This window comes from Oncorhynchus mykiss, chromosome 3, assembly GCF_013265735.2.
Source record: "Oncorhynchus mykiss isolate Arlee chromosome 3, USDA_OmykA_1.1, whole genome shotgun sequence".
NCBI lineage: Eukaryota > Metazoa > Chordata > Actinopteri > Salmoniformes > Salmonidae > Oncorhynchus > Oncorhynchus mykiss.
This window is the reverse complement of record NC_048567.1, coordinates 33531460-33546887: the sequence shown is the minus strand read 5'-3', so window position 1 is coordinate 33546887 and position 15428 is coordinate 33531460. Positions and strand designations below refer to the sequence as shown.

At 43.0% G+C, this 15428-nt stretch overlaps 1 protein-coding gene across 1 annotated transcript in view; it reads right to left on the bottom strand.

Annotated features, from left to right (window-relative positions):
- Positions 1 to 14003, bottom strand: part of me1 (malic enzyme 1, NADP(+)-dependent, cytosolic) — a 120182-nt gene extending 106179 nt beyond the window's left edge. The window contains exon 1 of the mRNA XM_036973913.1: positions 13737 to 14003. Within this exon, the coding sequence (XP_036829808.1) occupies positions 13737 to 14000 (264 nt within the window). The 5' untranslated portion in view covers positions 14001 to 14003. The remainder of the gene's footprint in view (positions 1 to 13736) is intronic.
- Between the last annotated feature and the right edge of the window lie 1425 nt (positions 14004 to 15428).

The following is a 15428-nucleotide window of genomic DNA, read 5'->3' as shown; positions in this document are numbered from 1 at the left end:
AAAGGACAATGTGTTCTATAACTGATTCAAGGATTTTTAGCCAGATCCTAATTGGTCTGTCGAAAGTTATGTCCCTTTTGATGGCATAGAAGGCCCTTCTTGTCTCTCAGATTGTTCACAGCTTTGTGGAAGTTACAGGTGGCGCTGATGTTTATTCCAAGGTACAGTATGTATAATTTTTTTGTGTGCTCTAGGGCATTGGTGTCTAGATGGAATTTGTACTCGTGGTCATTGTAACTGGACCTTTTTCGGAACACCATTTTATTTAGTCTTACTGAGATTTACTGTCAGGGCCCAGGGCTGACAAACTGTGCGGAAGATTTAGGTACTGTTGTAGGCCCTCCTTGGTTGGAAACAGAAGCACCAGATCATCAGCAAACAGTAGTCATTTGACTTCAGATTCTAGTAAGGTGAGGCCGGGTGCTGCAGACTGTTGTAGTGTCCTCGCCAATTTGTTGAAATACATGTTGAAGAGGGTGGGGCTTAAGCTGCATCCCTGTCTCACCCCCCGGCTCTTTGGAAAGAAATGTGTGTGTTTTTTGTCAATTCTAACGGCACACTTGTTGTTTGTGTTAATGGATTTCATAATGTATGTTTTTCCCCCAATGCCACTTTCCATCAATTTGTATAGCAGACCCTCAAGCAAATTTGTCAATTAGGGTGTGTTGGGGTCTCTCTCTCTCCCTCTCCTCCACAGGACAAAGAGGGTCAGAGCACAGACCTAACGTACAGGCTAATATAGGGGAGACGTCATTCAGTGCAACACATGAAACTGTGGGTGAGTAGAGGGGAAAGGGACTTAGTTAGATAAATCAAGTAAGACAAAGCTTTTGTACAGTGATTTGTGTTTGGCTAAGAAGGCTCAATATCAATGTTGCTAAAGAAAATAAATACACAAGCGCGCACACACACACACTTACTGTATAGACCTAGCCCTCCTTAATAATTTCAGAACAACTACTTATTATTTGAACAGCAATAATATTTAACTCTCAAATCTTTTTTCATTAACTAAACAAAGCCTTTCAAAAGTGTGCACGTTCATTGTGTAAATTGTTTGCCATTTGATTCATAAATGTTTATCAATTTCCTACTATATATATATAACCGATGTGAAATGGCTAGCTAGTTAGCGGTGGTGAGCGCTAATAGCGTTTCAATCTGTGACATCACTCGCTCTGAGACCTGAAGTAGTTGTTCCCCTTGCCCTGCAAGTGCTGCGGCTTTTGTGGAGCGATGGGTAACGATGCTTCGAGGGTGGCTGTTGTCAATATGTGCAGAGGGTCCCTGGTTTGAGCCCAGGTAGGGGCAAGGAGAGGTACGGAAAAAAGTTTGGGGTCACTTAGAAATGTCCTTGTTTTTGAAAGAAAAACACATTTTTTGTCCATTAAAATAATAATAAAATAAAACTGACCTTCTTTAGGCTAATTGAGTATCTGGAACATCAGCATTTGTGGGTTCGATTACAGGCTCAAAATGGCCAGAAACGAAGAACTTTCTTCTGAAACTTGTCAGTCTATTCTTGTTCTGAGAAATGGAGGCTATTCCATGTGAGAAATTGCCAAGAAACTGAAGATCTCTTACAACGCTGTGTCCTACTCCCTTCACAGAACAGCGCAAACTAGCTCTAACCAGAATAGAAAGAGAAGTGGGAGGCCCCGGTGCACAACTGAGCAAGAGGACAAGTACATTAGAGTGTCTAGTTTGAGAAACAGACTTAATATTAGATTTTTATTGGATATGGCTTTTTCTTTGCAACTCTGCCTAGAAGACCAGCATCCCAGGGGTCGCAACTTGTGAGGCTTCTGTTTCTCAAACTAGACACTAATGATTCGGTTTCTCAAAGGGAGGCTGTGTAGTCTTGCCCACTACTTGTGTCTGTTCCGATAGGACAGGTTTAGCCTAATACAGAGGCTATTTCCTTAGGGCGGTTGCCCATGTATATTTTATAAATCTACTCGTTGTATACATGACGCCTTCACTGTTGGATCACCAAGACTTGTAAATAGATGTACACTTTGAGAACTTCAACTTCAACCTTCCTTCCACTGATTCCTGGCCTTACGGCTGCTACAACATTTGTAAACACTCGCTTACCAAGACAAATTGGGTCATTAGTTGGAATCACGGGCAGAAAACACATTAATATGCCAACTTTGTTTAGAGAGCGGTTGTCATCAGGACCTAAACATTTGCAGCTAGTAATAATAACTCAGCAGGAACAAGTAGGGTAAGTGGAGAGAGAACATGGAGGCATTCCTACTTTAACTGAGAAATGCGGAGGAAAAGTCGGTGGTGGTGTGAAACAGGATAGTAGTCTATGAGAGATGTGCTATTGGAAATAGAGAGACAAGGACACCATGGGGGGGGGGGGGGGGGGGGGGGGGGGGACATGTTCAGGGCCAGTAGATAGACTCACAAGGCCTTCTGGAAAGGCTATTTATGAAACTTTCCCAACATACGTCACAACTGACTTCTCTAAATTAAACAGGCAAATTTTGACTTAACACACAATTTTGCTCTCAGGAGTAAAGGCCAGCCTTAGTTTAGTTTCGATCATTAAGCTGTCAATCTTCAACAGCACCATGCTGAAGAGCTTCACATTATCCAGAACATCTGTTGACAGTCTGACAGGTACATTTCATTTCTAAATTGGCTTCTTTGTCAGTTGCTTACTGCCATTGTGTTTAAGCCTGCTTGGACGTGGCGTCACCTTGGATGACTGAGACGTTCTTGAGACCGGATGACAGCGTGACCGTGACCAGCAATCAGCCCCACACAGTGTCCCACAGGACACGAACAACATGCAGAGTATACAACCATCACAGACACGTCCATATGGCATACCACAGCCCAGCGCTGTTCCAAAACCACCATTAGTCAGCACAACATTAAAGCCTAGATTTAGATTATCTCCGCTTCCATTAAGTCATCCTCATCCTGAAAACTCCACCCATCTGGGCTCCCATTCTCTTTTGACTGAGAGGAGCTTCTCAAAGTCATCCTTTGGAGAAAATATGTGAGCCGCAGGGCTCTGAAAATCAGTGAGGTGTCAACTTGTGACTGGATGGACACTTGCTGGTTAAACAGCTTTGAAAACAGAGATGGTGTTGACTAAAGAGGGGACGGCCGGGGTGTGGGATGTAAGACTTTTCAAATGCAGCCTTCCGCCGCGGTCTTCTCTTGAGACTTTTCATGCTCTGTGTATGGGGGTCCTTCGGGGGATACAGTCTTGTCGGGCAAGAGTCCAAGTCTCTAATCAAATCGGCAACTCTGAAGCCTTGGGCTAAACATTCACATAGTTCAGGCCAGTACCTCTTTAGCACACATTAGTCTAGTTCCAAAAACAGTCTGGGTTGATATGACACGACTGATGGACAGCGCTAAGCACAAGTATTTATGCAAACAAGCAGAGCTGTCACAAGGCTTCTGTCACATTCAACATGGTGTTCCCTTGTGACAGCTGAACCGAGCCTACACCCAGAATGCAGCTAAATCCATATTAAAGAATCTGTGCAACATGAGGTCATGAGGTCATTTCTGAGCAATATGTCTGTCCATTTTAGTATACACCTTCTGGCTCAGGAGCTCCCCCAGATGTAACATTTCTGTATAGCCTTTAAGTATAAAGTAGGCTACAGAAATGTTTTAAGGTAGACTAGATATGAGGAAGAAACGTACCTGTCTAAGTCCGTTAGCTACTGAATTGCTCTTCACTCTAAATTCCCTGGAAAATCCCTAAACAATTTAGCTTCCGTTCTGTTCTCAGTAATAAGTAAATGTGGCTAAAGTAAATCCTTGTTGACCTGCTATCTCAAAATAACAACACAACACTGAATAAATCAGGTGATTTATTTATTTCCAGTTGTACAATCATCAGAATTGAAGTGCTTTGGCCACGTTTTAACGACAGCCATGCTGGTCTTGATAAATCAATTCTATTTTTATGTTCACTGAATCTCCATTTGGGTATTGGTTGGACTACAATTATACAATTAGGGTGTAGAAATGTTATGCTCTTAGTGTAACCTTTATTTAACTAGGTAAGTCAGTTAAGAACAAATTCTTATTTACAAGGACAGCCTACTCCTTCCTCCCCGTCGGGTAATTGAACCCCGGTCTCCTGCATGCCCGCACAACACAGGGATTCTTTACCTTAACAGCCCAGTACTGTAGCCTTCTCCCGTTGTACAGCGTCATATTTTCTGTTCCATCCTAACGAAAACCCAGAGGGTTTTTTGTTTTACTTGGAATAGAAACATCATAATATTAATAAAATTAATTAAGCAAAATTTCTTAAAATCATTCACATATGCTACGTTCTTACAAAAAAAAAGTAATAAAATCTCTAGTACAGCCACTATTGAAGGATATCAAATACTTCTCAAACATGTCCTCTGGTGGTCAAACTAGCACTAACTAGCATTAATGTTAATGTTCACAATGGCTGACACTTAAATAACGTGCCAAAGAATTCTGCAGCACCATGCAAGCTGTGCTGCAGTAAGTACGCTGCAACTTTTAAAGGACGATCCACTGTACATCTGTGCACTGAATGAATCTTCACAAAAAAAAACGCAAAGGAGAAAAAGAATGAAGCATTGAACTTGTTTCTAGCTATGCAAACACCTTCACCATTATAATGAGCAAAGGCTGTAACACTGCAACCCCATAACATAACTCCATTGCCAGTAGCTCATGGGGATAGAGCGTTGGTCTTCAACAATCACTTTCCCTGTGACAGCATTCCAGTTCCCAGTGATGTGCTTGGTGGCGAGCTTGTGCTGCTGCCTGTGCAGGCTGGACTGTGTTTCTCCACTGTATCCTAGAAAGTGAATATGGAGGCCCATTGACCAGGTTTGACTTTCAGTCATTGACGTTTGGGCATATTCAAAGTCCTTTGGGAGTTGTGCCAAAACCAGACCCCCAACCTGTTTATCAGACAATATCCTCATACAACATCCTTTATGATACAATAGGCAATCGGTCATTCCAAATTCCAAATCCACTGACTAGCCTCACTTGGATTGGCCTTTTGGTTAATCCCTTGGTTCTCCAGCTCTAGACCCATATTGATATCAGGACTTTCCAATATGTTCCCTTTCAAACAACAAACAAAAGCTGTATTGAGGAAACAAGAGCAACAGATGGGTGGGGATGGGAGGTCTGAGCCATGCTTTATAGTCAGGCGATAAGTCCATCACTGTCTCCCTCTATGTGTCTGGGACCAGTCTAATGGCTGGTCCATTGTCCAGACTTGGAAAGAAATGTCTTAGAGAAAACACATAGCCTCAACGAACCAGCAGGTTAGGGGATTTAGACGGGTCTGTCCCAGAGAAAAAAAAGCCAGAATGAACAGGCAGATGGAGATCTTGTGTGTGAGTGTGTATGTGTGTGTGTGTGAGACAGGGTAAAATGAGGCTGCTTGGCAGGTGCCACCAAGGTTGAGTTATTGGAGGGGAACAGGGTTGCACTTTCCCCGTCTGGCCGCTCCACTCCAGTCCATCAGTGGAATGTCTGGCGGCCGGCGATGCGTGCGGTCGCACCGCCACACCTGGAGGCACCTGGCCACACCTGAGATACCTGTGACATCACACACACAGTTCTGGGAGTTCTAGGGTCAGTTTAGAGAGGGAGATTGACAGGACCATCTGACCTGTGATAGAGCAAGAACAGAGCACTCTTTGTCCCATAGCCAATCATCAGTTTAACAGTGTCATGAAAGTGTATTGCCAGCTAACACCCGCCTGCATCTCACATTGGCTCTAAAAAAACATGTTTCTGTACTACTCATAATATAATGGCCTATGTCTTTAGAGGACAGTGTACACATTATACACATCAGCCACAAGGCCCCCACATAGAGTTGTGACCGTCGGTCAATAGTTTCCCAAACATTACAAAATACTTGGAGAGACACGCTCATTCTGTAGGTGAACAAGTCAGGGCTAGGCCCCATACTCCCACAAGCATCCAGTGGTGCCTTTTTCCAATTAGGACAGCATTATGTTATACCTTGGTCCAAGTATTACAGCCCAGCCAGACTGGAGCACATCCAATAGGGCGGCGCACAACTGGCCAATTGTCGTTAGGTTCAGGTTTTGGCCGGATTAGGCCGTCATTGTAAACAAGAATTTGTTCTTTAACTGACTTGCCTAGTTAAATAAAATACATTTAAAAAAAAATGTGGATTCACACAAAACCAGTCCCTCTCAATCACTGGCTGGTCTTCCAACCAGCAACCCCTAAAGAGTGTTCCAAAATCCAAAGTTACAGTTTTAGAAATGTTTCCATTACAGATTTGAAAGCTATTTGATGCCATCTGTATGTTTGTTTCTAAATGTATTTATTCTAAACTCGGTGAAAGGAAGATGCAAGGCTTGTGAAGAAGCTAACTATAGGGAGAGAAGGCCAATGGGAGTAGCAACCAAAGAACAGTTCGGTTCAGAATCATTCAGGCTAATAATGACTTCCATTTGTTAGAGACAGAGGGTTATGATAACCCAGCTCCATTGCCAGGGTCAGCCAGTTAGCATTCCAGCAAATCCTCGTCATCCAATCAGATACAGTGTTGTTCCACAGAGTTTTCACTAAGCCAAGAACACAGATTAATGGACGTCTGTTGTCTGAGGGGCCATCTGCGATGTCATGTGGAGCCTGTGGTTACAAATGGGGCATCCAATTTGTGGTCTGGATCTTCAACACAATTTGTATTTTGGGCTGAAATGTTACGTAACACCAGCTATTTTAAACCTCAATAAACTGCATATTACTTCTTAATTAAGGGATCTCCATTTTCTGGAGAGTTGAAAATTGATGCCAGACTGAACCATTCCACACAATTTTAGTGAAATTGAATACCAATCCATGATGAACAGCAGAACATCTTCTGTGCATGATAGGGGTCTTCTGAGGAGAGCCATATTCCTTAACATCCAGAGACGTCAGAGGACTGTCCCAGGTCAAGGTCTTCATTCACGCTAATGAATGCTAAGGGCCAAGTGTCCATCCATACCATGACCACACTCAGCACAGGGTTAGCTTAGTTAGCACACAAAGACCCACTGAATGGGCATCTGTTGGGTCAACTGTGCTCCACTACCTCGGTGTTTGAAGTAAAACACCATCCCTGATAGGATGCTCAGAGAGCGTATTTCACTTCTTCTTGTTTTTCATGCCAGCGTTTTGTGACATGCCGGCCTGCCCAGCAAGCGTCTGAGGGCTGCAGTGTGGCCTGGGGGCCTGAGATTCACACAGGCTGCTCATTAATACCTGATCAACCCAGAGAGACAGAGGACGTCTGTGGAGTCCGGCCAGCTCTCTCTTCCTCCCCACAGAGACCCCCTTTCTCTGCCTCGCTCCCCACTTTGTTTCTTTATTGCGTAGTGTGCACATAGAAAACACACCTATAATATCCTGTTCCACCTTTTCAGAGAGGTGGAGTGAGTGTGGTGCGAGAAAGGAGGGGTACGAGGTGAAGGGAGAGTGAGTGGAGGGGGATGAAAACGAAATTGACTCTTGCAAATGTGAGGACACGCCACTTTTAGCAACCTCTGTCCCTCAGCATTAATTAGTGTGTTGTCCCGCTCACTGGCTCCTGTCTGAGGCTGAAGTGGATCAGGTGAGGGAGGCAAACACATATCCCCAGGGTGTGCTGAACCCAGGAGAGGGCAACAATGTCCCACTGCTGGGCCCACAGAAGGCTGCCTGTTGTTGAGAAGCAGAACATAATTTAGCAGTCATTTCTTACCTTCTCCTCTAATTTCCTCCTGCTGGTTCATGGACAAGGTCGACAGTGAACGGTTCACTCCGCCGCATAAAAAGCCTTTTTCTCCTCAGAGGAGAAAAACGTTATTCTTACCTGTGCGCTTGTGTGTTTAAGTGTGTATGCCTACGTCTGTTTCGACCGGACTTATGAGGGTATCAGGTAGCTCACACCAAACCTAAGCTGGTGCATTCAAGAAAGCAATCTCAGTGTCTTTGCACTCAGTGCTTATGCTTCATTGCCTGCTGGCGGTCAAAAGTAATTGTGGTTTAGCCCTACTTATATAAAAAGAAACGTTCTTTACAGTTTTCCCCAATTGTTTACACACTAAAATTGGATCTTGAAACGCAAATCACCGAAACCTGAAAGTCATGGACCAAATCCCTACACCAAGTCTGCAAAATTGCAAGAACAATTCCTGCTTTACACTCGGTTTTCAATTCTATATCACTCTTTTTGCGAAACACAGTTCCCTACATTAGGCACAACATTCAAAATGAAAATCTCTTTAGTCCCATTGGAAAGCAACGCCAACCACAATGCCAAGCTCTAAACACCAATTGGCAACACCCACTCCTCACAGGTGTAAGCACTAGTTGCTGAATTGTTCACTTAGAAATCAGAGCTTTGAGCACTATAAAAGGCCACAGATGAGCTCTCCTGTTCTGGAGGGAAATGGAAGTCAACGGTGAAGCAAGAGCTGGACGTGAAGGAGTGAGAGGAAGAGGGGAAAGAGGAGGATGAGGAAGGACAGTTGTCTCAGATGAGATCAGGGCCACATTGGTTGACCATGTGCTCAACCATGGATTGAGTATGAGGGAGGCTGGGCAGAGAGTTCAGCTCAACCTGAGCCGCTACACGGTTGCATACATCATCCGTACATTCAGCAATGAGAACCGATAAGTTACCTACCATCTACACTATGCTCTTTGTGTATGTATACTATAGTATTCTGCAGTCTGACATATGAGTAGGCCTATGCTACTCAGTGATTGTTGGCCAATAGTTATAGTACTGTCATTTCATATTGAAAGAAAATTTATTATTTTAGCTTACTGTAACCAATCGTATCTTATTTGTGGATCTTCTACAGAACTGACATGGCCAGGCCATGGTGAAAGATACCGGCTGTTCACACCAGAACAGGAGACCGCTATTGTGAACATGGTGGTGGCAAACAATACCATTACACTACGAGAAATTCAGAACCACATAATTGCAGACAACACAATATTCAATAACATTCACCAGGTGGGCTTGTCTATATTGGACCGTGTATTACAGCGCAACCGAAGCCGGATGAAACAGGTCTACAGGGTGCCATTTGAGCAAGACTCAGAGTTAAAGAACAGCGTTATGAATATGTGCAAGTAAATACTAGACTGTGAATTTACTATCATATCAGCACTGTATAGACACATTACAGTACTGTAATCCAGTGTATTGTGCCTCACCATATTGACTGCTCTAGGTCAATGTGATCGCCAATGTCTATTTCAGAGAGTCTTGGAGCTGGATGCCGCTGCAATTCAGCACATTTATATTTACATTGATGAGGCTGGCTTCAACCTAGCCAAAAGAAGGTGACTGGGACGGAACGTTATTGGCCACTGTGCCATTGTGAATGTCCCTGGACAGCATGGAGGGAATATCACCATGTACACAGCCGTTAGCCAGCAAGGAGTCCTCCATCCCCATGTCAACCTTGGTCCCTACAACGCCGCCCTTCTCATCACATTCCTGGACACACTACATGGCATCCTTATTCCAGCCGAGCAGAGGGGTGGACCAGAGCAGCCCAGGTATGTTGTCATCTGGGACAGCGTGAGTTTCCACCGGGCTGCTCTGGTCCGCAACTGGTTCATTGACCACCCACAATGTATTGTTCTATACCTCCCACCATATTCCCCATTCCTAAACCCCAAGTTTAGGATTTTAGTTTTTTAGTTTCCCCTCGCACGCATGCCTCTTCTCCAGGCAATGGAGGATGCATGTGGTGAAGTTGATGTGGGGGCTTTCGGCGGCTGGATCCGTCACTCCAGAAGATTCTTTCCCCGCTGTTTAGCCAAGGAGAACATCACTTGTGATGTAGATGAGGTGCTGTGGTCAGACCAAAATAAGAGGCAGGATGCAGCCTGAAGTCTTTTTTCTTACATTTTGCATGTGTTTTCGTCTTTTTCTGTTTAGAGTTCTGAAAGAATGAGCCACTTAAAAAATAAAAAAAAAAAAAAAAAAAAAAAAAATTGTACAAAAAACCCTTTATCTTACTGTATGTTTGTCCTGGTTTTCTCCTGTTGTGTATGGAAAGTGTTCAAAAGTACTGCATTTTGTATTGCATTTGTGTGTGTTTATGTATATTTGTGTAGGTATACATTACTGTAACAATATTTTACAACTGGCTCCAGTGTAACAATGAAAAGCCATAAATCTACTGATGGGAAATTCATAGAAGTGTTTTGTGTTGAGCACATCAGTGTGTTGTTGGTTGGTAGACAGATCTATTCATATGACGTGTGGGTCATTTTGATGCAACAAAAAATATTTTGGAAAGAGAACAGTTTTGAATGCAGTGTTTGCTTTTGCTAGAGATATGTAGAGTTTTGTGTTTTTGTGTTTTGTGTTTAGAGTTTTGGGAAAATGGCTCAAAGATTCAGCAAATGTGAGTAAACAATTGTGGAAAACTGTAAAAGCAAGTAGCCTAAACCTATTCATATAGCCTCTCTTTTAAAATCTCGGTTATTATCAATTAACAAAGAGAGAAACCCATTGTAGCCTTCTTTGACCGATGCAAATAGACCTGCCAATTTTTTACTCACACTGACTTGTACTTTGCTGTACAAAGCCTGTACTTTGGTCTTGACAAGTCTTTTGGGGAATTAGGCTTAACTTAAAGTTTTCCAAACGAAGCACGTTTACTACAGAATAAATAAATAAATAAATAGGTTGCTGCACTCAGTCTCCAATGACTCCCAAATGAAAGCAGTTTGAAAGAAGTGTTTCTTAATTAATCTCATTAAACCTCCAGTCTTCTCCAAAACAAAGCAATAACACATGCTCTAGCTAGCTCATTACGATGGAAGACATGTAAGTAACATGAAAAGCCTCACCACAAAACATGAAGGACTGTGGGTCTCGTAACATTCACTCTTCATACTCTGACACAGAGAGATGAGCATAGAAATATAATGGGTAGACCAGCCAGGGTCTCAGATAGCTCATAGCCATGTGACCAAATCCAATATGACCATCCAAATAAAATATTGTTGTGCTGACAAGTGTCTCTGTGGTTTGCACCTAGTGAAGCATGCTTGAGAAGTTGTGCAACTCAAATAAAAATCTCAGCCATTCCTTCTGGAATTTCAACATTCAATGCCATTCCAGAATCAAATTCACTGTGTTTGTCTGACCAATCAACTTGTCAAATTCACTATCCAATTTCAAATTCAAGCTTGCATTGGAGGGCCAATTTTCTTACCAAAGAGGCCCAATCACAAATGAAAGACCATTTGGGGTACACTAAACACAAATCAGTAGACCAATCATGTTTCACCATATACTAACAGCATAGTTGTCCAGTCTGAGACCTCTACAGCTCTCTTGTACAGACGGTCCATTCACACCACTGAGGTGCAAACTGGGAAGTGCGGCAGGTAGCCTAGCTGGTAAGAGCATAACTGAAAGGTCGCTGGCTTGAATCCCTGAGCCGACTAGATCGATGTGTCGATGTGCCCTTGAGCAAGGCACTTAACTCTAGTTGCTCCTGTATGTCTCTCTGGATAAGAGCGTCTACTAAGTGGATTAAATGTTAATTTAAACAACCAGTTTACTAGATGTAAACAAACAATTTAGACAGGGTTCAGAGCTGACATGACCAACTTGAGTCAAAACAGCAGAAGCAAGAATCTGGCTAAAGCTTTTAGTCTTATCAATGACTGGGGATTAGAGGCAGATTCAGTGCTCCCAGTGACCAAAATGACATGGGTTTTGTCAAGGGCAGCCTACTTCTTATTGGATTAACAAACTGAGGTATGGAATTGTACAACACAAGGCAAAGCCTAACCATACTCCAACTGCAGCCAGCCACATTCACAGTGTAAAAAAAAGACATCACTCAAAACCATAATGTGTTAGGACACATGAATAGAAAAAATGTGACCTAATTTTCCATCATATTACACACACACATGCCCGCTCACAAACACCTGTGCATGCACTCCTTGTGTGAGAGCTGGTCTTAGAGGAGTGGACTCATTAACCTTCCTGACAAACTAGGCTCAGTGTAAGCAGTGGGGCCTTGGGCCCCCCTCCAGGAAACAGGATGTTTGAACTGCACTGACTGACTTATCAGCAGCTAGGTAGGGACAAGGACCCTGACAGCCATTTCAACAGTAGTAAATGCCACTCTTTATCAGATAAGGGAGAGCTTTCACCCAAAGACTTCCACTGCTGAATGGCGTCATGCCGTGCTTCAAGGCAATCAGAGAGGACATTCGAGACCAAGGGTGGGGTATATAGCGGGGTCATTCAATTTTCTCTTACCTAATTTCTAAAATGTAATCTATTGAAATTAAATAACACTCATATCTACATGTATTGTGTTAGCTTAAATACAAGATAAGTATCCTAATTAGCAGTTGAATGGCAAGTACTCAACTAAAGCTTACAAGTGACCTCCAAGTCCTTGTTCTTCTCTTTTACAGCGTCAAAGGAAACATACTGTATGACACCAGCCCAAATCAGCCTGGTCTCATAGACTAGAAGTAACATAGTAAATGTATATTAGGAACACTCAATTTAGTATGATACTGTATGTTATGTTTGGTATGGTTACATAAGACAGATGGTTAACTAAGGCAAAAACGAAAGTTGGGTGGTTGGTCTGCCCTGTAACGCCAACGTCTAGCAACCAAAAGGTTGCGAGTTCGAATTCCATCACGGCCAACCTTTAGCATTTTAGCTAATTAGCAACTGTTCAACGACTTACCACTTTTTAGCTACTTGGCAACTACTTAGCATGTTAGCTAGCCCTTCCCTTAACCTGAACCCTTTTACCTAACCCTTCCCCTTTAACCTAACTCCTAAACTTAACCCTAACCCCTAACCTAGCTAACATTAGCCAGCTAGCTAGAATTTGTAAACATATAGTAAGTTCTGCAAACGTGTAATATACTGTAAAATACGAATTGTAATCGTGATGACCTGATCAGGACCATGGACAGGGATAGTAGGCTGTCACTCTCCCCAGGTTGACCAACAACATGTAGCCTCACTAGCCTGTAACCGTAAATCTGTAAGGGAGGCAGGGCTCGTCCGACAAAAGAAAACGCTCGAAAGCTCCCTCCGTTACCAAACTCAGACTGACACAATGACTATGCTTTGTTGCCTAGCAAAGCTACCTCCTGACAGCTTTTAGCTAATTTCGTTCAACCGTTTTGCCGGCCTCTCTGTGCTATTTTCGAAAACACGTTCCTAAAGTGGCAGCCTGTGACAACAACAACAACAAAAAAACTGGAAGAGTTTTCGAAGTCTGACAAGCAAGTCGAGGGGGGACCCATGCTTCGTTCCACTCGTGCAATTGCGAAGGTTAGCAGGGGACCGAATTTTAGTTATTCCACTTACCAAATGAAAATAATATATTGTTCGCGCGTTAATGTTAAACGCACAAGTCTCAATCATCCACAGAAGGCTGACAGTGGGCCGTTATTTAATATCTGAAAAGCTGAATTTGTGTAATAGGTTTTACGCGGGGAGGATGGGCTTTCGCGTCATGTCTTGTAGCTAAGGGCTACTTGGGAAAAAACCCGCAAAGGCGAGAGTGGTACAACTTCATGTAACCCGCTCCGAGGGGCACTGGGCTCCTTTAAATCTAAATATAGCCTGCTCTGAAGCTGATACTCCTAACCATGTAGACTAAAGCTAACACTTCGTTTAGAAAAGAAACGTCAACACAAAAAGCACTTGTTTTGGTTACCTTGTTCAGATAGGGGTTACGTGTAACGTCATACCCCCTCTTCTTCGTGTAAACAAACATTTTACTTTGGTCTTCGGATTTATGCATCTCACTCTCGACCGATTCCCGTTTGACTAAACCGTGTGCCATGTTGCCTCCCTCTTTAAATAGCGTACAGTAACCCTGAACTCTGTTATGAACCCAAGTCAACAAGTGGATGCGCCGGTGAATGCTCTCTTGGGCACATTGACAGCTCTCCCAGTGACAACACAGAGCGATGAGCATGAGCGAAAGTCTACCTACAGTGAGGAATGAAGTTAGGCTACATGAATTAACAACACTACTATTTTTTGCTTGGATAAGATAATGCAACTATTTAATTGTATTTAATAAATGTCAAATGCATGTGGTAATATTTTTATGAAGAATAATTAATTTTATATTCCATACTGAAAAGAGCTAGGGGCTGTTATTAATCATTTAATTTGAGTGAATATTGGCTTTTATGCCTTACAGTAGGAGCACTTTTAAAAATGATGGGCCATGAAATCTTCAATAGCCATATAGGTTTATGGCCAACCTTGAGTACACACACACGTGTTTTTGATAAGGAGTGAAGGCAAGGCTGTGTCAAAGTAGCTACCCTTTGCCTTGGTGACAGCTTTGCACACTATTGGCATTCTCTCAACCAGCTTCATGAGGTAATCACCTGGAATGCATTTCAATTATCAAGTGTGCCTTTTTAAATGTTAATTTGTGGAATTTCTTTCCTTCTTAATGCGTTTGAGCCAATCAGTTGTTTTGTGACAAGATAGGGGTTGTATACAGAAGATAGCCCTATTTTGTAAAAGTCCACATTATGGCAAGAACAGTTCAAATAAGCAAAGAGAAACGAGAGTCCATCATCACTTTAAGACATGAAGGTCAGTCAGTGCGGAAAATGTAAATAACTTTGAATGTTTCATCAAGTGCAGTTGCAAAAACCATCAAGCCCTATGATGGAACTGGCTCTCGTGAGGACTGCCACAGGAAAGGATGACCCAGAGTTACCTCTGCTGCTGAGGATAAGTTCATTAGAGTTACCAGCCTCAGAAATCAGCAATTATCTGCACCTCACAGAGTTCAAGTAACAGACACATCTCAACATCAACTGTTCAGAGGAGACTGCGTGAATCTGGCCTTGATTGTAGAATTCCTGCAAAGAAACCACTACTAAAGGACAACAATAAGAAGAGACTTGCTTGGGCCATGAAACACGAGCAATAGACATTAGACCGGTGGAAATCTGTCCTTTGGTCTGATGTCCAAATTTGAGAATTTTGGTTCCAACCGCCGTGTCATTGTGAGATGCAGAGTAGGTGAACAGATGATCTCCGCTTGTGTGGTTCCCACCGTGAAGCATGGAGGTGGAGGTGTGATGGTGTGGGGGTGACACTGTCTGTGATTTATTTAAAATTCAAGGCACACTTCACCAGCATGGCTACCACAGCATTCGGCAGCAATACTGGTTTGCACTTAGTGGGATAATCATTTGTTTTTCAACAGGACAATGACCCAACACACCTCCAGGCTGTGTTAGGGCTATTTGACCAGGAAGGAGAGTGATGGAGTGCTGCATCAGATGATCTGGCCTCCAAAATCACCCAACCACAACCCAATTGAGATGGTTTGGGATGAGTTGGACTGCAGAGTGAAGGAAAAGCAGCCAACAAG